This window comes from Triturus cristatus, chromosome 11 (assembly GCF_964204655.1).
Source record: "Triturus cristatus chromosome 11, aTriCri1.1, whole genome shotgun sequence".
Classification (NCBI taxonomy): domain Eukaryota; kingdom Metazoa; phylum Chordata; class Amphibia; order Caudata; family Salamandridae; genus Triturus; species Triturus cristatus.
This window is the reverse complement of record NC_140594.1, coordinates 168415718-168441425: the sequence shown is the minus strand read 5'-3', so window position 1 is coordinate 168441425 and position 25708 is coordinate 168415718. Positions and strand designations below refer to the sequence as shown.

General features: G+C 44.2%; 1 protein-coding gene across 2 annotated transcripts in view; it reads left to right on the top strand.

Annotated features, from left to right (window-relative positions):
• The window catches only part of P2RX4 (purinergic receptor P2X 4), a 201456-nt gene that overhangs the window by 73514 nt on the left and 102234 nt on the right, over positions 1 to 25708 (top strand). For both annotated transcript variants that reach the window (XR_014970670.1, XM_085634577.1), the window contains exon 2: positions 3402 to 3549. Coding sequence is in view for 1 of the 2 variants with exons in the window: in XM_085634577.1 (XP_085490703.1) it covers positions 3402 to 3549 (148 nt within the window). In the remaining variant the exon portion in view is untranslated. The remainder of the gene's footprint in view (positions 1 to 3401; positions 3550 to 25708) is intronic.

The window sequence follows — 25708 nt, the reverse complement described above, 5'->3', positions numbered from 1 at the left end:
ATAAAGCACAGAATCTGTGAGTCACCTATTACTTTAGTGTCCTGATTATTGCTAACCTAGACATTGCAATCAGAGTCATGCTAGAATGTTTAGAGAGAGCACTTTTCAGGAAGCCCATGGTGGCTAACGGCGTGCTGCAACATGCAGGCAGTCTACAGTTTTTATTTGTTATCTGTATTTATCTTTTTGCATGAAGGACATTGCTGACAAGTGAGTTCTATGAAATAGTATATTTGAAGCAAATATCAAATTTGTAGGTCTGTAATGTAAGCAAAATCTTAAAATGAACCCAGAAAGTGAATAATAGACGACAGTTTCATCGAAGCATACTAATAATTGTGTGTGGTTCACTACAGGATATAGCACAGAGTCCAGGACCATAAGAGCCATAATGCAGTAACAAGTACTAAGCGTGGGCCTTCATATCAGAGATGACCTGCTTCCGGATCAACTACATAAAGCTACTTTTAAGAATGAAAGGATACACTTTTCAGTTTTTTTTAATGAAACCAGGGATAGACTGACTGTTTACTGAAGCAAACAACCACACATATCAAGAAATATGAATAATGCGTAGCTTCCAGATGCAATAAATAGACAAGTGTTTAGGAACTATGCAAAATTGATACATTGATTTGAAGGGACACAATTTAACTGTGTAACAGGCTTGGTTGTGTTTATATGCAAACGCCCATCAATTGTGTGTAACAAATCCAAGAGGAAATCATACTTTAGTCAGCTCATTGCTAAATATTTCAATCAAGTGCATAACTTTTCTCTATCAAGAACCCCCTACCAGAAGCGACCAAACTTAAGCCTTAAGAAGATTCGGATCCTGGTACATTTTCTGTTTGGAAACAAAATATCCCAGAGGCTTAAACTGTGATGAAGTACATACCAAACACCTGTGCGTTATTTTTATTCGAAACCAAAGCTGTAGGGATGTCCTTTTTGATACATTTTTAAAAAATCAGCATGTTGTCACCACAAGTATGATTGTAGTATTTTGGATTGAGCATCTCTGAAAGGTGGTCAGAGGTTATGTGTTACCACTGGCAAACCAAACTCTGTGTGTGAATGTGTATACATATGTACGTATATCTGATATATACGTTGACTGTGGATAATGTCCAAATGATGCTGTTAAGGGGTTCTGGTGACTATACGCTGCACTCTTTGACTAGCATAAGGGGCACTAGTTTTACATCTAATGAATGAATGGCTGATCCTGACGGAAGTTAACTACAAAACCTTTTGTATTGACCTGCAAATCATTTGTCGGGACAAGTTCTAATCTGTACTCTTGCCCATTTGTATGTCTTAGTCCAACACTGCACAAATCATGTTGTTGGTTTGAGTATGAAGTGAGGAAGCTTCCAACAAGCCCTCTGCCACTGAACAGAGTGTGTTGTGCCCTGTCTGCCAGGTTTACTAGATTTTACGCTTCAAATGTGGTGAAGAGTTTCATGTTTGTGCTTTTGATGGCTGACAAACTACAAGCCCTGAGCGGACACTGTTGCAAAGAGGAAGTGCTGATTGACCCAGATAAAGGGCAGCAGTTTGTATATCATAAAATCTCATCTGTCTGTTCACAGTGGATTGGAAGGGGGGCAGCCTGTTGGCCATATTTTAGTGACACTAAAATAGAAATAACGAAAAAAGGACTACTCTGAAACACCACAAGATCTAGACTAGTCCCCTATAACTCCACAATATACTTTAGCTGAAAGTGTATGGTACTGTAATACACTGGGGTCAATCAGGGATCAAAGGGGAAATACGAGAAAAATAATAACAATTGATTTTAAAGTTATGTGTAAACTACAACTCTCATAATGCCTCTTATTGCCTCATAACGGGCTAGAATGGGAGTTGGTATATAAAGTGGAAAGTGACCATGAACTCACAGTACCTTGAACAAGACCTTTCGGGTTGAAAGACATTGTTGGTGGGTATGGTGATAATTGTGCTTGATGAATATACCCAGATTAATATACTGCCTTCCTAGAGTGCAGCGTCTTTTCATGTTTTCGATGAAGCACATGGTACGAGGGTTGGTCCACCCTTGATAGAGAGAGCGATGTAGAGATATAGAGATGTATAGAGAGATGTATAGATAGAGAGGTGTGTGTGTGTGTGTGTGTGTGTGTATATATGTGTGTATATATATTTAAGCAAGCAAAGGTTAAACCTTAGTTCTAGTTAGAAGTTTATTTTCCACATACAAACCAAACTTAAACTTTACAAACTTTAAAAATTCTAAAGTTATAGCTATAGCTTTAGCTTACATTTCATCCAACACCTCCAAATTATTATTAGTAGCTCACCGCGTTACACATTCTTTTCAGCTCTCTAACCAGACAACACTAACAATAACATACCAATCTACCATGCTCTGTGTCTTCACATATAATGGCTCTCCATTGTAGGACACTACACTGTACGAGACTCTCACTTTACTGTATGACACTGCACTCAACAAGACTGAACATTGTTTTACTTGTTGGGCACAGTTTGTTTTGTGAGTCTGAGCGCATGCAAAGAAAACTTACTTAGATTAAGTTATATTCTATTTGCCATGTATTTGTTTACAGGTTTCTATTAGCATGTGACCATAATGGGTCTTTCAGTTGTTCATGTAGTAAATCCGAAACTTTACATATGCAGTCTAGTTTATTTTTTATTTTTGGGACATCCTTGCTACTTTTAGTTGTATTGTGCTATACAGATATCTCCAAGTTTTTTTGCCCCTTATAACTTCATAGCATCACTTGCAATTGCAAAAAGGATCATCTACATGGTCTAATATACATTGCTGTGAAATTTCAATACATTCTGATCAGCTGTTTCACCTCTTTGTCCAATACAAAAAGTCCATGTAAATTGCACTAGGGTCAAAAGCGGTTTTGGGATCCCTCCCTTTTTCTTGGCACTCCTTGACCAAATGCAGCAAAACTTTCCATGCTCTGCCAATTAACAGAGGCAATAGGTCTGGAAAGTTTCACAGAGATTTGTCAAACGGGTGCAAAGTTATTAAGGGGCAAATAACAGAGGAATTCCCATCTTTGGTAACTCCTAATTAAAACTACAGCGTGGATAGATATAGATATATAAAGAGAGATATGTATATATGTATGTGTGTATATATATATATATATTATACATACATACATACTCCCTACCGCGCTGTCTCATTTGTGTTATTGCTCTAGAAATTTATGTGAGCCTACTTTCTTAAAGTTCTTTGAAGCCGCTGAAAGTTGGCATGTTGATGCTAAATGAAATGCGTACATGTAGTTAACGAAACTGCCCCGTTGATGATGACAGTTGTCCTGGTCACATTGGGGTTGTCCTCTGGCTTTTCAAGGAGAGGATTTACTTGTATTTTGTATGTTTTGCAGGTGGGTCTTTGTGTGGGAAAAGGGCTACCAGGAGTTTGATTCTGTGGTCAGCTCTGTGACTACGAAGGTGAAAGGCATAGCAGTGACCAATACTTCCGAACTGGGAGTCCGAATCTGGGATGTGGCAGATTACATTATCCCCGCTCAGGTAAGTGTTTCTACAGCTCTGCTAATATCGCAATGGGCGGCGCTTGCTGATATGACTGCCGAATGATGATCATTATAATTGGGTCCATGGGTACAAGCATGGTAGGTTGATGTGTTAGGTGTGGTTTAACATGCACCGTAAAGCATCTGGACAGTTCTAGACAACAGGAAATAAAGCCACATAGACTTCTGCTGAATGCATAGTAATTGGAAACATTACAGTTCTCTTTGACCAATACTGATTTAAAAAATAATAATTTAATTGACCAATCTTATAGTAGCATGGTTAACCCACACACACATCCACCCCCATATGTAGTTTCACTCTTCGTGATGTACTACAATGGTTTACTTGTTACGCTTCTTTTGCAAACTCAGGGGCACTGTTGATCTCTTTTGACAAAGTCAGATTGACTTGACTTGACTCTGACATGGCTAAACCTGTCTGATTGTTTACCATATCTTGAGAGATGTCTGCTTTAGTCTTACAAAGTTATGTTGAAGGGACATTGCCATTAAAAGATAACATTGAGCCGAGCACTTGCTTGTGATTCCTGAAGTTGAAAAGTGACTACTGCCCGATAGGAATCTGAATAGCTGCATGACACATTGTGGTTCGATAGGCCCGGCGTAGTTACAATTTTTGTATGAATTATGCTTATTCGATTGCTCGCTCTCTGGATTCATGGAATCTCTGCCTTCTACAGTTTTACTTCAACTTCTATTAGCTCTTCACATTGCTGCTTGGCCTCCACCTTTGGAACTTTTTACTAGTTTTTCCTTCCTGTGGAGATAGTAGGTCCTTCCTCCCCACCAGGAAGACTCTACTGCTGTCTAGAAGACCTGATCTTGACAGCTTGCTATACCAATGAAATTTAAAGATAGATCAGATCCAGGATTTAATAACTGCATTAAACAACTCGACTATTCAAGTCTAGAACCTTTCCACAGGAAATTCTTCCTTGCGCCAGTCTGTAGCTGTTCTGCATCATGGCTTTTTGAATCCTGTTTTTGCTGGCTTGGTGGAGGTAAAATTCGATTGAACTCCTAGGAGGCTAAAAAATTATTTCTGGACATTATTTCGGTTTAAGCTCCTCATTTACAACCTGAATCTTCTAGGCTTACGCTTGAGAGAGAGAGAAGGAATTTTCAGCTACTCTCTCGTGTCAGTTGTAGGATTAATGAAGTAAATGTCCATTTAATTAATAAACTCAAACTCAAATAGGCCTATTTTAGGATACTATAAATATTTTGACAAAGCACTCTTGTTGACTGGATCATCTGACCCTACAGATATGTGTTTATACAATATGCAGACTCTATTTAAAGTTCTAAATCTCCACAGAGATGTCCAAGACCCTCAGCTGTTACGTTTGATAAGGCTGGATTCCACTACAGGATTTTTAACAAGGAATCCTAGGTCGATGTCTCTTTTTACCTGCTGAAAAGTGTAAAGGGTAGAAACAACACATATCAAACCATTCAACTTTCAGTAGTAACCAGGGCTCAAAGATCACAGACTCTAACTTCAGTTTAGGGGGTTTATTACAAGGCCAAAAACAACTGGATATACAAGCACCTCAAGACGAGGTTGTTGAAATACATAGGAACTAATACAAAACAAAACCTATGGATGAGTCTGCTCCGGTGGATCATGAAAAGAATAAACCACTCCAAAAATAAAACGCAAGCAAGGACTGCTCCAACATTTAAGTCAGACTTCATCTGTGGCTGAAAAGTGAAAAGCATTAGACTATCCCTACACTATCTCTAAGGTGACATCCCTACTTAGCATTTCCCCAGAAAAATCAGTTAAAAGGTGTCCGCTTGTGAAGACTTCCTAAGAAGCACATTCACAATGTAAGTCAGGTAACTAAAGCTACAGAGTTTGTTCTTAGATACTCTTCCCAGATCAATCCTCTAACCCCTTCTCCTAACTCATCCTGTCTCCTGCTTCTCCTCCCTTGGGGCACTTTCCCTAATACAAAACACAAAGATGTAAAACACGCTCACAGATCAGCTCATGCTAACGGACACCTCTCCTAGGTAGTTTTCCACCATCTTCTCCATGTGTATTCCGTTGACCTTGGTTCCCAGGCCTACTCAGCGAGAAAGAACACCGGCTCCCAATTATCTATCGTCTGTTTACAAAGTAACACTTCTCCATGCCGAACTCCTAAAACAAAAGGCGTTAATTCTAACTAACAGACCGCTTCTTTCACCTGCAACTGAAATGTGAGAACAGAACACTTTTGCGTGCACATGAAATTCGCTGACTACTTCTAAATGTGAGAGCTTACCAGGGAAATTATATTTCCAGGCCTACACAATTCAGCTAACATGAGAACAAAACGAATAGGCCTTTCATAGCGCAACGTGAACATTCATTCAGGCCTTTACACATCGGGGTTTACACACTCTAATAATGCTTTTTGCTGCAATTTCTACAATCATTGCATGTTAAGCATAACTCATTATTTCTTCGTGCAATCTTCATCATGGTGCACGTTTAAATCAAAATGTATTTCACTACACAAGCTTTTTGTTGGGCAACGGCCAAATACTAAGGGTTACAATTCCAATAATAACAGTGTTTCATTACTCTTTGCACAACACAAAATACTTTTCTATTACTTCACTTGAACATTCTGTTATTACAATGTCATTCTAACAACCAAGATAAATACAACACAAGAATATATGCGGGTGCGGACTATCCGTGATTATGATGCACCCCTTCAATTTTAGAGCACCATCACGCTCTATCACATTTATGGACTACTGTGCATCTCCATCGCCCATCATGGGTTCACAAGGGCTAGAGCCATGCCACAGTTTCAAAATAACCCCTGCCTATGCAAATGATTCCCCTTAGATACTGTGTATGTAAACTTTTTTCGAATTAATATTGTGAATTCTGTCATGGATCCGCCTCTCGTGCACCTACATTGGGCACCCAGGTCCCACCTGCTATAAGGCCTCTGTCTAGAAGATTACGAACTCTTGGCAAATTGTAAATAGAACATTTAATGTAAATAGGTTTAATGAAATGGTGAGTCGCCGCATCCCTCTACCAGCGCTACTTCTGCTGCTTTTAGGGCGATGTATTGTTATTAACTCTCTGCTTCTATTAATGGGAAGTGGCTGCATTTGTACTGAAAATATCTGCCACTTTGTAACCGGGACAGCTGTATGTTAAGGCCACTTTCTGCAGCTGCCTTACGATGCCACCACCAGGGGACCTGTCTCTAGGAGTGAAGCAGGGGTGGGGTTAGGTGTGGTTAAAAGGCAAACACTTATTTTGCCAGAGACTCGGAAAAATATGTGCCGTTTATATTTTGCTTGTTTTGTTGTCCGCTTTAAAAAAATTCAGACGACAACCTACAATTCAATCAAGTATCCAAAGTTAAAAATGTAGAAAAATCAGATTAATAAATATGCATCAAAACAAAAACATGGTTTAATTGGCCCAGTAAGCAGATTAAATGTAGTGCCTCAAATGCTACTTTGCAGCGCGAGTTTTAATATATTTTGTGTAAACAAAGACTTTTTTACATATTTTAACATGGAGCAAATTATGTTGAATATCTTTAATCCCTTCATCACATATCCACCTTTTCGGCATATCCCTGAGATTTTCTCCACCGGCACATATTTTGTTCCAGAAGAAATCCCCTTGTGCGTAAATTTAGAAAGAAGCAACATCTTTACAGCTTGTTTATTTTCTAGGATACAGCTACATTTTAAACTCTGATATGGGATTTACTGCATCAACCAAACAGGAAGTTGGGTGACAATTAAATAAGTCATTTCTAAAACTACTTATTTTTTGCCTCAGTTTTTAAAACTTCAAGTGCACCCCTATTTGACATCTCTAAAATTATTTGGAATATAAATATTCCGCATTGGAAACGAAGTGCATCAGAAAATGTATGCAAATTAAAAGAGCAGACTCTTAAACAAACACGCCACGTCCCACGCCTTTCCTTTGTTTCAAGTGTTTGCTTTGTAAATATACATAAGCTCTCTAAACGCTGTGTTTGGTTGGGTAAGCCTACTCTAAAGATGTTCCTACCATCTGACTACCAACGTTTACATGGCAAATATTCTATACCGCACATGAACTGCACAGCACGTATATTCACTGAAAGAAACAAAGGTTAAAGTAATGTTCTAGTTTTGTCAGTGCCAACATAACGTTTTGAGCTAAAAAAAAAAAAACCCCACAGAAATTCACAACTTATAGCCAGCTGAGCTAGCTATAACTTGCACCCCTGGCATGCACTGCCTGTGACCTATACACAGTGGTGGCTGGTAAGTTTAAGAGAGAGGGGGCCGAGGGGACACAAACGCACAAGTATACATCATACACATTCACAGACATGCATTCACACGTGCGCACAGACAAACACATCCATTCACAACACTCATTACCAAACATCCATACATACACGCATGCACCAAACATTAATAAAAACAAACACATACTTACCTGCAGCTCTGCCTCGAAGGTCCCAGGAGGCTTGGGACTGCTGTCTTCCCTCATTGACTGACCTATGGTCCACCAATGAGGGAAGTCAACAGTCACAACGTCATCAGAGTGGTCAGCCAATGAGGGAAGTAAAGTGAGATGGGGTCAGTGAGACTGCTGATCCTACTCTACTCTGTGATGATGTGTCAGTGATTGACACTCGACCCTGGGCGCTTTAGGGCTTAAAACTGGTGGGCCCATGTGTGAGGCAGTCAGTGACGCTGCCCCTCGTCGCTGAGGGGAGGGCATCAGGAACCTTTGCTAAACTGAGGACATCATGCCCACAGGACTTCCTCAGCCCAGCTAAGTTCAGCTCAGGCAGCCACAAGCCTGCACGTTTAGTGCATGTCTGGCTCCTGGCTGCCTCACCTGAAAATGAACAGTGTTTGTTGGGCTGACCTTTGATGGCTTGCCCACCAGGGAAGTCCGCTTCCTTCACCTGTCTACTGTGTCCTCCCGGAGCTCTAGCAGGCAGGTTCCATGCACCCTCCTGCACTGGCAAAGGTGCTTTGATAAGCACAGTCAGGGACCAGACCGTGTTATTAACTCAATGCAAATACCATTAGGGTAATGACATTGTCCAGCCCACAACAGTCCTCTGGTGCATAAGATTTCCCTGATCCTTGAATTCTTTTATAATGCGCAGAGCGAGGAAGTCTTCCATCTTTTTTTATTTGGGATCAATCGCTGATGGGTACAAAAACAGAGGAGATGGCGGTATTGCCCGTGCATTAGTTTAGCTCAGATTTGGGGGGGTGGATTATGCTCATCACTGGACTTCACCAATAGTCCACAATCCAATTGTGCAGATTTGAAGCTCAGGCCCTCTAAAATGCCTCCATCAAGAAGTCGTTTGAACACCACGGGAGCTGTGGAATTGTAATGGAAAGCACTGAAGTAATCGAAAGGTAATATTTAGCATTTTACAAAATTCCATAAATTAATTAATTGCAGAGATGTATGATTCAAATAAACTGCTTTACGTCATTTATACAGCACACACAACCCCTTCCGTGCCTCTCTCCCCTGCGATAACTGCTGTAACTACAGGGCAGGGTTTAGTCGGTTGTCTTAGGGTCATGGGGTAGGGTGGTCTCCTTTCTTCCATGCGGGGTGCTGGAGGGGGAATGCCAGAATACAACAGTTTTACAGATTAAACTTCAGCACTTGTTCCAATTATCACTGAATGTTTTAGTTTTTTTTTATTAGGAAAAACACAGTCGTCTTCAAAAGTCTTGACCAGCCGATGAAGCAGATTTTGGATGCTGATCAGTATCGGCTCCTGGAGGGAGTGCTGCGGGGCGTTGAGGCGGGGCGATGGAGGGGCAGGGTGGGGGGTAGTAAACTCCAGCATACAGCCAAATGGAGGTAAGTACATAAATAAAATGAATGATATTGCGCACGCACACAATGCTCCTGTTTTCTTTGGGGCTGGAGCCCCATGCCCACCTTCTACATGCTCATGGCCAGCAATGGGATATACACTACATCTCCCTCTACTTGGGCAACATGCTCCTCTACTTAAATAATATTCGGACAATACCGCTCACCATTGAACAATGGCAAGCCAGATTCACTGCTGTGTCGGGCCTTAAAGTAAACTGGAACAAGTCTTGCCTTTTCCCTTTTAAAGCTAACACACCGGACCCGACACTCTACGTGTGTGGCGTCTGTCTAAACTGGAACTATCCATGTTCCAATACCTGGGTATATGTGTTTATCACTCACCTGAAGACCTTCTGGGTGGTATCTCAGTCTGCTTTGTGGCCGCCTTACAGGCGCAAATATCATTCTGGCAAACTCTGCCAATATCGGTTGCAGGAAAAGTGTCTTTCACGAAAATGGTTGTACTACCAAGACTGCTGTACTACCAAGACTGCTGTACTACCAAGACTGCTGTACTACGTTGCCAATCTGCCCTTATATAAACACAGGCCCTTCTTTTGCTCCTTAGAGTGCTTAATCAGCAATTCTCTTTTTTTGGCACAATACGCTTCACAGCGTGGCTCTCGCTAAACTCTATCTCCCAGTTGAATGCGGTGGGCTTGGTGTACCCAATCTTATCACATTATTATCTATCCTCACAACTGCTTTGGGTGGCTTGCTAGTTCGCTGGCTGTCAGTTGGAGGGCACAGTAGGACTCCTTCCCTAGTGGAACCTGGAATGTTTGCTTTACATATTTCACCCTCTGACTAGGGCGCCACTGCCGCACACGCTCCTGCTTTGGGTTGCATGACCCTATTTCTTACCCGTTCAGTGAAACCATACCACCCCGCACTGCTGCAGCCCAGTGGGGGCTGCTATTGGTGAAAAGTGGTGGGGGAGTGCGGGGGACAATAATAAAAGATCACTTACCTTCCGCTCCTGGTGCACAGGCTCCCCAGCTCCAATCTAGGCGCTGCTCTCACGCTGGCAAAACTATTACCCTGCATGAGGGAAGCACCGGGATTGGTCTCAGTGGACAGATTTTTCACTCCCACAGGGTCTGGGAGCCTGTGCCTGCTGTTCTCCACCCAGCTGTGCAACACAGCTTGAGTTGGAGTCTGGAGAAATTCTAAGTACGCATGACGGTTTGGTCATCCTAAGACACACGGCCAAATCTACATGTGCACTTACAGTGCCCACCACTCCTCCTCCATGCTTGCCGCTGTCAAAGGATGACCTCGCCCCCGAGGCTTGGCTCTGTGATTAAAAACAAAATGGTGATAAAATAATTTTATCATTTTATTTGTAATGTTTTCACCTGTTGTCTCCAGCAGTGGTGCGACGCTCCTCCGCCATAAACTGCTGCTGCCGCTACTTGGCATGTAGTGGAGATCCACACAACTTTCCTCAGGGAACTGGGCTCCTGGCGTGGCGACACAGTATGGGTGACTTATATTAAGGTGGGATCCTCCTACCCATAGAGGAGCTCCTCATTGACCTCCCCTTGCACGCTCACATTATCCGAGCGCCGAGTCCGTACTGGGGAGACCTGCAACAGAAACGCCTGCAACATCTTACAATACAATACTTCTTCTACATGGGCACTTTCCATGGTGGCCTGGACATAGGCGGAGAGTGCAGCACTGCATAGGGAGGAAATAAGAGGTCTCCGCAAATTTCCCATCTTCGATATCTGGGATGCACGCCTGTAGAAGCTCCATGAAGGTTTGCAAATCGCAAACCAATCGCCTTAATGCTTCCTGTGGGCTGCTTCTTATTACAACAGATCCATCCACCAGCGGTGAGTACCCTGACTGTGTGGAAGGACTATTATATGAAACCCTGGTTGCACCCTTGTTGGTTGCAGTCACCCCACAAATGCCTCTGTCGCAGCGGGTGCAGGATCTTTTTGCAATTGTAAGCAGTCCCGCTCTGTAGCATTTTTGGCACTGATTGACTATTGTTTGAGTTTTTGACTATTGTACTTTTGTATAATCCTAAATTGTGGAATTCACGGTATTGTATAGCAATGTAATATGCAACCACACTACCCTCTGTGCACTATGATTTGTCACCTGTACAATGTCTGTTAATGTAAAAATGGCAATAAAAATTAATTAAGAAAATAAATACTTAAAAATAACCAAGGCAGAATCTTATTTACCGTCTGTGTTCACGAATGAATCCCGTTCAATGTCATTGGAAGTAATGGCAAGAACGCAAGGTTCCTTTTGCAAATCAGCAAATTTGCTAATTTCCTATTTTCTCTAATTTTGCTTCACGATAACCCGTGGTCAACACGGACTAAGGGATACTCCTACTCTGCACATGGAGAAGGGTAGCCGTTGCCTTGGAGCCATGTCTGATCTTGAGGCTGACAAACTATGGTTGTTCTTGCTTGTGAAATCTGTTTCTATTGCCACTTCCTTTTTTCCAGCCTCTTTATTGTGCTGCAAGTGCAATATAGAATGAAAACCAACCAAGAACCACTGAATCACCAACTTCCTCAAGTTTTTATGAAGTTCAATTAGACCAGTATCTGTTGCAATATAATATTTTTTCATAATTTTCCATGTGACTTTCCACATGTTGCAACAATTGTTTTATGAATGTTTGTTATGCCAAGACATTGGGCAATATGATAGTGCCATGGATATTCATTGAGTGCTCCATGACTAAAGCGTTAAGATCTGACTTTGTTGGTTCATGTCTACCCCCTCCCTTCCATATAGACTGAAGGTGAAAGCAAGATTTCATGGCCTTTATTATGCAATTAGTGCCTGAAAAATAAATTCTGACTGCCTTGTTCAAGCCACCGAAGAGGCTGATCCACACACTGACTCTAAAGCCTTTGGAAGACCAATAGATTTATTCCAGCCAGTTTCAATACAAAGTATCTGAGTAATTCAATTTGTTCGGACTGCTCTGTGGGGGCTTGGGTTGGAGTGATTACATGTAGCGTCGTTTGAAGTAGCATCATGTATTATATTTTCTGCCTTAGGTGCTTCCGCAGCCTCCCCACAAGGTCATTCATTGGACAGCTGACCAAGAGCCTCAGTCTCCACAAGGGACTAATCAAAGGGATCTTTATTAGCACAGGGTTGCAAAGCTCAACTGTCAACTGAGTCTTTTGCCAGGCGGGGCAATTTCTTTCGTTGTAGATAAAGTTATATAGTTAATTCTATAGGAAGCAGCATAAACCTAATGCCGCAGGCTCCACCTTTCGAGCGTCTTTGCTTAACAGTATGCAGTTGGTGTTTTATTGCTCTTTTTGGTGCATGTTTCAAGGAGCAGAATGGCTGCAGCTGTCACGTTGTCTTGAGTGCATGATGAAGTGTTTGAACAGACACCTTGGAGGAGGTGATGTGCTGCGATGGCACCTCTGATGGTTCTGTCCCTCCTCTTTGGTTTGGGGGTGGAGGGTGGCAGATGAGTCTGTGAGCCCAACTCCTCCAGACCACAAGGAATAAGGATGCACGCTACAGACATGTTTCATGCTCCATTACACCCAGACTGAGAGGGAAGGCGGTGGTGGAAGTCTCATGCACACACAAGATGGAAGAGCAAGGTTGAACGTATGACGAAATATTGGGATAGGCGTACAGACTGGTGATGCTCCAATACTGACTTTGTCGCTCCAGCTTTGGTCTAGATACAGTAATTGTGAAAGGGAATTAACATTTGTCATAGGGTGCAGCCTTATGAAACCAATATGAAGAGACCCAGACTTACTGTGGCTCTATTGTTGGACCGGTGCTAGGCAGACAGGTCTTACTTGTAAGTGTATGCGTCCCCAACCCTCACCATTGACACACACTTAGCCCTTGATTATTGCTGATAATGAGGCTTCCCCTGCGTACCTTAATCATTGGGGGAAATCTCAGCGGGTGCTAGATTGGGATAAAGATAGCGTTATTACAGGCACCATGTCCTGTGCCTCATCAATGTCTTGCTGGCATTCTTGAGGCACAGGTCTGGTAGATGTGTGGCACCTCTTGGACCCTGAGTGAAGGGAATTAACCTTTTATTCTGCTGCATGCTAGTCATTCTCCAGAGACCAGACTGGATTGTTCTCATTCCAAAGGCTGGACTCCATGCAATATTACAATTACAAATCTTGGAAGGGTCCTTTCGGATGATTTCACTGTAGAAATGGTGCTTAGTGGGGGAGAGAGCACAAGGAGGGATGTATGGTGTCTGGGTGCATGGTGTCTGCTAGACTCCGAGTTCAAAACCTAGATTGTCACAGAAGCAGATAATTGTATTGCCCTGAGTGATGATTCATTCACGTCTTGAGTGATATTTTCAAAGGCATTCAAGCCATATCCCAGCGGTGGAATTGTAAGTTATGCTGCAGGACCAGGTAGATGGCAGAGGGAGGAAACAACTAGATCGTAGGCTCTTCTCCTTGAGTTGGATGAACAGTATGTGGCCAGGCCTCACCCGATTGACTCAAAGAAATATCTGTAAAGAAGGCACAAGGGCACCCAAAGCAATTGGACAGGGACCTTGGGAAGTTGCGTTTTACAAGAGACAATGGTCCCTGAAAGCAAAGGAGTATATCAAGCAACAATCAATATAGCCACAATAGGTACTATATAATAGCCTATGCCCAGCCGGACAAGGCAGCTTTAATAAGAAACAATGAATTTCAATGATCAAACAAATGTAAGCAAAGTATTGGTGGGACACAAGCCTGTATCCTATGGCTTACATATCAAGAGAACATAAATTTTTGAAAACACATACAGGCAATTGAAACGATGTTTCTATGTCAGAGAATAACAGGTAGTGAAACATCTTAGTATAAAGCTAGTCACCTTCACGCCATTTTATACACATAAGTAGTCATAGTGTAAGGTGAACAACATAGTCGACGACGTTTCGATCCTTACTGGGGGGGTGTTAGGATCATCATCAGGACTGATTAGAATAATTGCCTATAAAAATGCCTCAAGCTGTCTGGGGTTACAGCAAGAATGGTACTTCGGCTTGGTTATTAAACCTAAGCGAGTTTAAAATCAAGGAATCGGTCTAGGGCTGCGATGGAAATTATCAGCGCGGTAGCGATAATCACAATATGGTAAAGGAGACGCGTGCCGTGGAAACGGCGGGGCAGCGTGGTCGGTCAAGGCCGGATAGGTTGTATCCGGCCTTGACCGACCACGCTGCCCCGCCGTTTCCACGGCACGCGTCTCCTTTACCATATTGTGATTATCGCTACCGCGCTGATAATTTCCATCGCGGCCCTAGACCGATTCCTTGATTTTAAACTCGCTTAGGTTTAATAACCAAGCCGAAGTACCATTCTTGCTGTAACCCCAGACAGCTTGAGGCATTTTTATAGGCAATTATTCTAATCAGTCCTGATGATGATCCTAACACCCCCCCAGTAAGGATCGAAACGTAGTCGACTATGTTGTTCACCTTACACTATGACTACTTATGTGTATAAAATGGCGTGAAGGTGACTAGCTTTATACTAAGATGTTTCACTACCTGTTATTCTCTGACATAGAAACATCGTTTCAATTGCCTGTATGTGTTTTCAAAAATTTATGTTCTCTTGATATGTAAGCCATAGGATACAGGCTTGTGTCCCACCAATACTTTGCTTACATTTGTTTGATCATTGAAATTCATTGTTTCTTATTAAAGCTGCCTTGTCCGGCTGGGCATAGGCTATTATATAGTACCTATTGTGGCTATATTGATTGTTGCTTGATATACTCCTTTGCTTTCAGGGACCATTGTCTCTTGTAAAACTCAAAGAAATATCTATCATAACTCTAAATTGTCCCAGATGGAATTGGAGGAGGCTAGAATTGTGTGGGTTGCTGCATCTACCAGTGGGGTAACAAATCCAGAAAATTGCTGCATAGATTGTCAGAGAAGGGGCACATGTGGACCCATAGTCATCCGTAGAGACACCTGGTCACGGGCAGTCAACCCATAACCCAGGTTTTTGTAGCCTGTTACCAAACATTATACAAATACCATTGTCTCTTCCCCCAACCGCCACTCCCTCACCAGTTTTGTTGGGGAACTCCAGTTCTAAGTTGCAACGAGTGTTCTTAAAGGACAAAATTGGGGTTGAGTGTGCCTCCTGACTCAGTGGAATGGAAGTACATATTTTATCTTCTAGAAGTTGTGAACAGTGGGAACCAATTCATTACACTCGCCTGCTCTACACGAATCCTACTGCTAGGGTGAGGGTGATTATGGGTGGGTAGAGAATATCACAAGCAGATCTAATATACAGGGTCACCCAAGAGGGCTGTCCACCATCCCTCCTGCTCTTCCCATAGACATTGAACCTTTGGCAGTGTGAATAGGAAACCATGCCTTGATGGAAGGGTTTGAGCGGCCGCCCACACTTTCGTGTAGGATTTAGTTGTTTACAGATCCTTTTGCACGTCTCCATGAATCAGCCGGGTGGGAGCCATGGATGCTACAGATTCCATGCTCCTTTGGCAAATACTCAGGCTTAACAATTAACTTAAATTTGTAGAATGTAGATTGAGGGCGACTGCGTGAGATCTGTGGTGGGCATGAGGGTTTGTGGAGGCATGGGTGGGCTTCCATTATTTTTGGGGTCTATTTAAAGACAGAAGGATCTACTGCATGGCAGCACAATCTGGTTCCAAAAATGCACAAACTCCACAGAGACTTGGATTATTGGTCCCCCTTCTCTTACATGTGGGGCAGCCACTTTCAAGATAGTATCCCTCCAGTGTATACTGTACCAGCTAGAGAAGTACCCATAGGAAATTCCCTGTCAATACTTCTCTTACTTGATCGTCATGGTGTGGGACTTTCTTCTTGAAAGTACTATGTCTTTTAGTTCAATGACCGGTGCCATAAATCTTCTCACGAGTATAGAATGGGGATTATGGTTTCTCAAAAATTGTAATCCACTAAATGGTGTCAATTAGAGGTGATGTATTTGCAGGTACAGTCTATTAGCTTCTCTTTGTGCACCAATCCAATCCCCCCAAAAAGTCAACAGCCTGCTGTCTCAGATGGGCACTATTTCCCCTTTACCTCTAGGATTTGTCTACTATGCACATAGTGTTGGACACACAGTTTACTGAGGATGTGAGTGCATACAAATGATTTCTTATGCAGGAGAAGCCTAAGCTTGGGAAGTCTGGGGATCTGGAGCTATTGAATTAAGTCAGAGGTTGGTTTTCATAATGGTCTACTCTGAAGTCCCTGCACCGTACAGGCAGCCTACTCGGAATGCCTTCTTGAGAAAGGGTTGGAAAGGCTTTGGTCGCTGCGTAATTATGACTGTTCCGAGCCTAGGGAGTTTGGTGAAATAATGCTAATAAGCCAACTGGTAACAATGGGCTCAGATTGGACTATTTGTTTACAATCTGCTTAACAGACACATTTTAAGTTCTATATTCAGGCTACATAGATCGAAGTTTATCCTGGTTCCTGGTAACTTTCCAAAATAGTTTGACTTGCAGAAACATTTTTGGAATGGCTACAACAGTGAAGGATATAATGGAGCCTTTCCTTTCCATCAGTCTCAGCACCTCGGATCCCTTCTGAAGCGCAACACACCCCAGACGAGGAACAGGACCGCCTCAAATACCAGTTAATAGTCGTCGAATAACTGCTAGCCTAGATTATATGGAGGGACATCGGCCTTGTTGCTCATTTGACTTTTGCGAGGTGATGGGTCATAAGGACAGAAGCATCCCTACGAAACACCGAACAGAGGCAAGCCATGAAATCCCACGTACGCCAGACAGGCTTCAAATCTGAAAGATCCCACTCTCGACCTATTGGGAAACCCCTCTGCCGAGAAACTCACTCTCAACCAGAGTTGCTGGAAGTAGGGGTGCGGCAGGTGTTGCAGCCCCCCCCCCAAAAAAAAATAATCATGAAGCAGTTTCAGGGAATAAGTACTAAAGAGGCCAGTTGCTACACTTGTTCTTTGTGTGATGTTTGCATTTTTCACTATCCCTGTGCCTTCATTGATGTAACTGATGGCAGCATCACCAGTCTGAAAACGGTTCCAGCCCCACTGGTCTAAACCATGCTACCAAACACTGATTCAGGCCTGGAGCAATCCAAATGAACCACCTCCATGGGACTCCCTGGGCCCGATTCAAAAGGTAAAGTTAGACCAAAAGTCTAACTTTTCTGCTTTTCGGCATTCACAAAGGTAAAGTTAGACCAAAAGTCTAACCTAGACCGAAAGTCTTACTTCTTAACTAAATACCAAAAAATAGTAAACTTCCACAAAAGTTTAGTTTACCTTTGTGAAACTGGCCCCTGTGTCTGGAATCTCACAATCACAGACGTATCTAGAAACAGACACCCAGATGTGCGTCTGACCACGCAGCCAAGGTGTTCTTGAACCCTGCACTATACGAAAAACATTTACATAACAATAGTCCTTTAGACTTCCTCCATATATTGTTCTATGCTAAGAGCTGCCCAAATGGCCGCGGGGTAGAAGAGCCGTCCACGCGCCTGTGACGATGGCCAAGAATCGGCAAGTTCGCAAAAAGACGCAGCTTAATTTGAAACTGAAAGCCAGGAAAATTGAGCTCCAGGAAATGAAAGCCCTTTTGGCTCCGGCTCAAAACTGTGCAGCTGGTGATATTGTTATTGGAAGAGTTTGGGCGTTTTATTGCCAGAAAATAGATTTGGCTCCCAACTCTACTGTGTATTGTTTGAGCACTGTGAAGAGTTTCTTAATCAGTAGCTTTTATCCAGGATTTAGATCCGTGAGAACCCCTGGAGGAGACACTGAGGAGGGCAGTGGCTGAAATAGTAGGACATTACAAGCTATTTTCTCGGTGTGCTCTCTGCCTGAAAAAAGAAAAAAGTGCCCCTTGAACCTGGCTGGATGGGAAACTGTTTCTGAGCGGATGTGGGGGGATAATAATTTACAACTCTCGTAACACTGAATGAGAGCCAAGTAGGAAGTCGCTTGGTGTTTCTGGGATTTAAAGTAGGTCGTAGTTGCATGAGCAAGGGAAGTATGCAGAGGCTTGGAGTTTACTTTTATTGCTGAGATATGTTGGGGACTTTCTGCGGTGAAGGTAAAACGGGGACACCGCTAACTGCCAAGGATAACTTAATGTCCAGTTATGTATAGCTTGCTTCATACTGTTATCTTTTTTTATTTTTAGTATTTTCATTTTTTATTAAACTTTTCCAATTTGAAAGATTGATTCAAAGAAAGTTCAAGTGGTTTGTCAAAGATCATGCAATGTGCTCGATTTATTATGTTGAGATCCTAGCCTTGGGCTTCTTCATCAGTAACTTACCTGTCGGGCCTATGTCCCCCTCCCTTTTAATATTCTCTAGTGCGCGCCTCGTGGCCACCCATATCCTAGACCGAGGCTGGTGCCGGTTTTGACAATCGAGTCTGAATCATCACTTCCTAGAGGTCCTGCTGCTCATTTGAGTAGACGCCACGGAATCGCAACAAATCTTTAAATAATATATAAAAGCTGAGGCACCCTTTAATATTTTAGGCCTGGTGCTTGGCTCTTTGTAACTCTTCTTTGTACTATCAAGGGTCTTCGGCCATGTGGGGTAAAAGCTCCTCAAATGGTTAAAGAAATTGTATACCATAAAACAGGAACTCCACGCAATGCTCTTTTACCACGCAATGCTCTTTTACCACGCATGTGCCTTTACCACGCATGTGCCTTTACCACGCATGTGCCTTTACCACGCATTTCTTTACTGCGCATATGCCTTTACCATGCATTTCTTTACCACCCAAATGCCTTTACCACGCATTTCTTTACCACCCAAATGCCTTTACCATGCATTTCTTTACTGCGCATATGCCTTTACCATGCATTTCTTTCCCATGCAGCAAATCCTGTCCTGGTTTTCTGGTCTGCTGAGCCAGCACGCCACGCCAGTGAGCCTCAGAGGCGGGGAGCAAGCGAGGAGCTTGGGGGCAATATTGGTAAAGTTTGAGTACCACCGCGGCTGCCCCCGGCTGGATCGGCTCAGCAGCTCGGCACCGCTCCCCGGCGCTGACCCCCCCCCCCCCCCCCCCCCCCCCCTTGCGGGCTACCAGCGGAGCTACTGCCATACCTACTGACACAGCTGCAGCTCCGCGGGCCCCGCTTGTCTCGTTCTCCATTTCCTGATTGTGCCTGCCATTTGACAATTGAGGTTTGGACAAAATCGCAGAACCAGCAGTCCGCTTCAAACCCCTGGCAAAGCCTTGTTAATCAATGAAATACCGGACGGAGAAGTGCAGAGAAGTGCCAAAGTAAAGATACAAGGATATAAAGAGTACTGAAGAGTGGAAAGTAGGTGTGGGGGGGGTGGGGGGGGGAAGAGGCCGAGGCCGGCAGTGGGGACAGTGGTGGTAGAGACTGAGTTACTGCGGTCACAGTGGCCAGCTGCCCGTGTGAACCCATCCCCTCAGAAGCAGAAGCGGCCCGACTAGGTTTAAGCTTGCGGCTGGATTGGTGTGTTCACGCTCAGTTCTCTCTCCTCCCCCCGCCCTCCCCGTGTAGCATCATCAGAGGCCTTGCTCATCGTATCCAGAAGAACCCAACAGAGCTCAGCCGTCACCTCACTTGGGCAAAAGAGGAATAAAGTGGAGCGAAGGGGACTTGGAGGATCGGTCCCCCCACCCCACAAAAAAGAAATAAAAAAACAAAGCAACGAGAGAATGATAACCCCCCTCAGCCGTAACGAAGGGAATAAAAATGCGATCAAGGAACTCTAAGCAGCTGCAAAGCTCCCATCACCCTCATAAGCCTGCCAAACGACAGAAGGCTAAGATACTGAACCCTCAGATGGGAAGGCGGGGAAACCAGGCATCCCCCCGATCTGAGTGAACCCGACCCGAGGGAACCCTGGAGGTGCATAAGGCGACTAAACTGGGCAGTCAAAGTAGTTCGCTGATACCTCTGGTTGAAAGAAAACAAGAAGCCCACGAGGAAGCACAATCAGATTATGCCCTACCATCAGCCAAACTGAAAAACCCCGACTCTAGAGACATCAGAGAGTATCTCAACTGGCCTGCTAGAGAAACTCAAATGCTTAAGCAAGTAGCCAACTCCACAAGTCACGAGAGCCCAAGCTCCAATAACCAAATTGAGGAAAATCTAACAAGCACACCTCAGCTGGCTCCTCTCTACCCTGAGATAATCATCCGCGGAAGGGATCCTGTTATTTTACAACCAGCCTCCCTACAATTAGCCCCACTTCCCTCCCAAGAGCCACCTCCAGATAGTAGTCTGGACGACTTACAAAATAAAAAGCCTATCCCAGCCACGCCCAGATGCTCCGGCAGTGCGAAACCTGTTGAGGCCCACCAAGAGACATCACAATGGTCCGAAGCTATGGGTCCTCAAGAAGACAAAGACGTCCCACCCCAAGACTCCGGCCATAAATTGTTAGAATCAACAATATGGATCTCGTCCACTAGCTCAGTGAGCCCAGTATCCCAGCTTTTGCACCTACGAAGCCCGTCGCCCATTGAAACCGAAGTAAATCAATCGAATGGCGTATTGGAGCCTCATATTCAAAAGCTTAGGTTTGACTTTCCCTCACTTGCCTCCACCCCATTTCTTACCCCTCATATGCAGTCTAATTATACCTGCTCTAAGGTCCTACACCAGCTTGAGACTAGGGTCAGCGCACTTAATGCATCTTTGATGGATAGCAATAATAGCAGTGCCGGCAACAAACTTCTCAACCTACAACAAGACCCAAACAAATGTCTTCAAAAGAAATGACCCTCGTCAACTAGTAGCTATTCAGATTCAAAACCACCTCCACCACATCCCCAAACTCAGGGCAACGATCTCTCAAAAATAGAAATCTGGCCCAGGGAGCCACTCGACACTTCAGCCGTGCACAAGGTCGAGGTACTGCTCTCAGTTACTAATCAAGCCTTGAACTCAATGGCTAGTGCTGCTCACATGCACGTAGGCAAACTAGATGAACAGATAAACATCTTACACTTGGTAGCGGATTCAATAAACAGAATCAATACAAAGCTCGATCAATTAAACTCCTTGATACGTAGAGCTCAAAACAACGTAGGGCTAAATCAAAATCAAAGCAATAGTGGATGCAGCTGCAACCTGATACTAAAAAAACTAGAAACGATCCAGGGAAGTAATGTCTTCTCTAATTGAGGACTTGAAGAACGAGGCACTTAGACGGGCACAGAAAACCACTCTTCTCCCTCTACTTCAAACTCCTCCCCCGCATTGGCCCACCTTAACCCCTTCGCTGCCAGGGCTTTTCCCCCCTCCTGTGCCACGCCCTTTTTTGGCTATTTGGGGTAGTGCGCGCAGAGGCCCCTGTAACTTTTTGACCACATAAGGTATCCACGCCAAGGTATCCGAAAAGCCTTTGACAGCGTCGTTCACCCCAAACTTTGGGGAAAAAAAATAAAATTGGGCATCCCGCAGCCCCTATTGAATGCTCTCACAGCCCTGTATACGGACACCTGAGTAAAAATAAGTTTCCTCGAGATGGTCAACCACCAACAAAATCACGACTAATAGAGGCTTAAAGCAGGGATGCCTATTGGCTCCTCTACTCTTGAATCTGTATCTAGCAGACCTGCCCGAGTGGCTGGTCCTCTCCCGAGTATTTCCACCTTGAATCGAATCCACCAAAATTAAATCGATGCAATATGCTGACAACACGATCCTTCTCGATCAAACCCAGGTGGGCCTTCAAAGACTCTTCGATTCTCTGGCTCTGTACTGCAAAACAAACACTTTGGAGATCAACATCACCAAAACTACGGTGATAAGTCTTGCACTCACGAGCCAGAAAGCGCTCTTGGTACATTGAAGGGAAGTCAATAGAGATAGTGACTACATACCTGGGTGTCTGGATGGATCACAAAGGGAGACCGGCGCAGCATATCACCGCAATGCAGGCTGTGCCCGCAGCTTGGAGGGGGCTTTCGTAAGAACCAAAAAGCCCTTCATTCTCCATATTTTTCGCCACTAATCGGAGTGATAGGCGCCAAATGTTTGCCGACAATAGCCTTTGGCGCCATAACCTTTAAAGGCAAAATGTTCACCTGGCTTGACAGAGCGCAGTCGGGGTGTTTTGCAGAGTGTTCCACCTACCCAACTTGACCTCTCGTGCACAAATCCGCATGGAGTTTTCCTCGTCAACTCAACACTGGGTTATGAAAGCAAGATTGATCGCCTACTGTTTAAAAACCAAAACGGCTCGTGACTTTACATTAAAGAGTAGCATGTGGTTATGTTAAACACCCCTAGTACTTCCTGGAGCCAATTCTTAGCATTCTGCCTGGACGCACTAGATGCTCAAGATATATGGGCAAGCTCGCTGCCCATAGGGTCAATTGCTAAAATCCTGACCTAACAAGCAAAGATCTTGTCACTGGAACTTGATGCGCTAGCCGTGAAAAATCTCTCCCATGGCAGTTGGACATCAAAAATCTATGCCCCTAAAACCCTGCCATACTATTTGTCATAATCCATGAAACCACGTGTGAAACACCACCTAATGAGATTACGCTTTGGCCTCATCCCGTTGATGGCGTATAAGTATAGCTGGAGGTACAAGGAAGATGTGCCAACACAGTGCCGTTTTTGTAACCGGGAAGAAAATGTAATCCACGTCCTGTGCATCCGCAGAACCTTACTCCCTCTGCGCCCAATTTGGCGGATCCTGAATGTCCGGACATGCCAAGAAGCTCTAGAAGAGTGTGTGAGGGGTGGCTCGGCTCAGATGGCCTCCCGTTTTGTAAATTCATGTTTGAGATCAATTCCGAGTTACCAGTAGACGACACCAAGAATCTCTGCCCTGCCAGCTAAGATCCCCCTTGCTCTCATGAATTCCTCTTTTTAAATAGAACATGGACAGAGTTTTTAACTTGTTTTTGTACAAATTGCAATGATTTTAATTATTTGTGCACATAAAATACTCTTTACCACGCATATGCCTTTACCACGCATATGCCTTTACCACGCATATGCCTTTACCATGCATTTCTTTACAACGCATGCATTTACAATTACATTGTGAGTGTATATCAAGTAATTGTATCCCCTTATCGACCAATAAACTCAACCACCCCAAACCCTAAAAATACCCTTGCCACCCAATACCTTACCCACCCCTAAAAATACCCTTACTGCCTATACACCGACCCACCCCTAAACCTTAAACACCTCTACCACCCAATACCCTTACCCACTGCTTATCCCTAAACCTGTGCAAAATAAATAAGACCTCAATTAATTCCTTAGTAGGATCCAGCATCGTAAAAGCAAGACAATTTTCATTTGGGCGCACTGTGCTCTATATTCGGATTGAAATTAGTTTCCCTCCACAGCCTCTCAAGATTAAAAGATGGTGCCGTCCTGCACGGTAAGGGCCCCCGTGAAAAATTATTTTCAAACAAATGCCCTTGAGCTTCCAGGACGCACAGAACAGCTTGCCAGCCTTTAGGCTTCAATTATCGGCTTGCCTTTACCATCTGGTATACTGATTGCGGCCTGACTCGTTTCGTGGCTAGAACGCCACTTCCTCAGAGTCCCATTGTCATTTGCACAGAGAATCGGGCTCCTTTATATACATGCCTTCAATTGGGTCCCGGTCCCCAGTGGGACTTGCTAGTTGATTGCAAGTTCATGTGAATTCCAATCCGAATATACGGCACAGTGAAATGAAATTGTCTTGCTTTTACGATGCTGGATCCTACTCAGGAATTAATTGATGTGTTATTTATTTTGTGCAGGGAAACCTACCAAGGAATTGAACTTTGCTCAAAGGACTAAACTACATGTCTCAACATGGCGCATGAACGTGCAATTCACACATTCAGAGCCGGCTTTAGGGCAGTGCGACCGGTGCGGCCGCACTGGGCGCTGACCTGTGGAGGGGGGCGCTGAACTCATAGGGTGTGCTGAGTATAGCAAAAACTTATGATTGGGGAGATAAGGGGCACTTTTGCCCAGTGGTAGTGAGAGAATCCGAGGAGGTCGTCATTGGAGGGGGGCAAAAATGATTGTTGAACCAGGTGCCACCAAAGCCGGCCCTGCACACATTCATGCATACATAAACAATTGGCTGTATTTATTAGTTGCCATAATCCTTCGCGTCAATTCTGGCAGATTTATTGAGGTCCTCCCGTGATCTGAACTGTGCCTTAACTGGAAGTTTTGCCATTTTTAGGTCTGGCTCTCGAGACCTATTGTCGCCGAGATGCCTCTCAAGGGAGACAGACTGGGGCACGCGCAGAGTTTTGTGATTGCTGTCTGTGAACGCGCTTCACATGAACAGCATTTTTTTTTTTTACTTTCAGCGCGAGGCGCGCGCTTGTTAAATGCCGAGTTGCACTTAAAAGTTGTATTTGACTATACGTTCCGCCGATTCATTAATTAAATTCTACTACTGAACCCGCAGATGACGATCCGAAGAAGTGTTTAGCCTCACAATGATGTTGACAGTTTGGAAGTGCATCTGCACACTTGCCTCCCTCAGACATCAACTCTTCTGTAACTCCACTGACTCAGCCAGCCAGCACACATGCAGCCGCCTCACCTGTATGTTTGTTAGCAAAACCAGCCTATTTAACCACCATCTAAAAGCCTCGAAGCGTCTGCCAAGATCAGAAGACCCACTTCCAACACGCAACCAAGAACCTCTGGACAGCAATCCCATTTTTTACGACGTTTCTCCGCTGTGCCAGGGAGCAGGCTGAGCGGCAGCCTTGGTAAACAGCAGACGTGCCCTCTGACGCCATCTCTGCCTCTCCTCCCTCCCTCCCTCTGCCCCGAGGAGCTCAGAGGTCACATGTTCACACACGTTATTGCTCTCCCCTGCCAGACAGACGCAGGCTCGTCACCGGTAGCTTGCCAACACCATGGAACGCGCAAGCAGTGTGGCGTCGTAGGCGCTGGTAATCAACAACACAGACTAATGGTTATGGCTGGAGGCGGAGCAGGGTCATGAAATGGCCATGGTTCAAGCAGGGTCAGACTCAGAGCTGGCGCATTGACAGGACTCAGGAGCTTGGTCAGAACAGTAATGGAGTAGTGACAAGGCTGATACAGGGTCAAGGTTCTGGTAAAAATGTTTAAGCAGGGGCAGGCTGAAGCGGAGCAGCAGGGTAAATGTTGGGACAGTGGCTGTACGCGGCCGGGGTTGCAGTAAGGTGCGGAGTTAAAGCTCAGTGTGCTACTGGTCTCCTAGCCG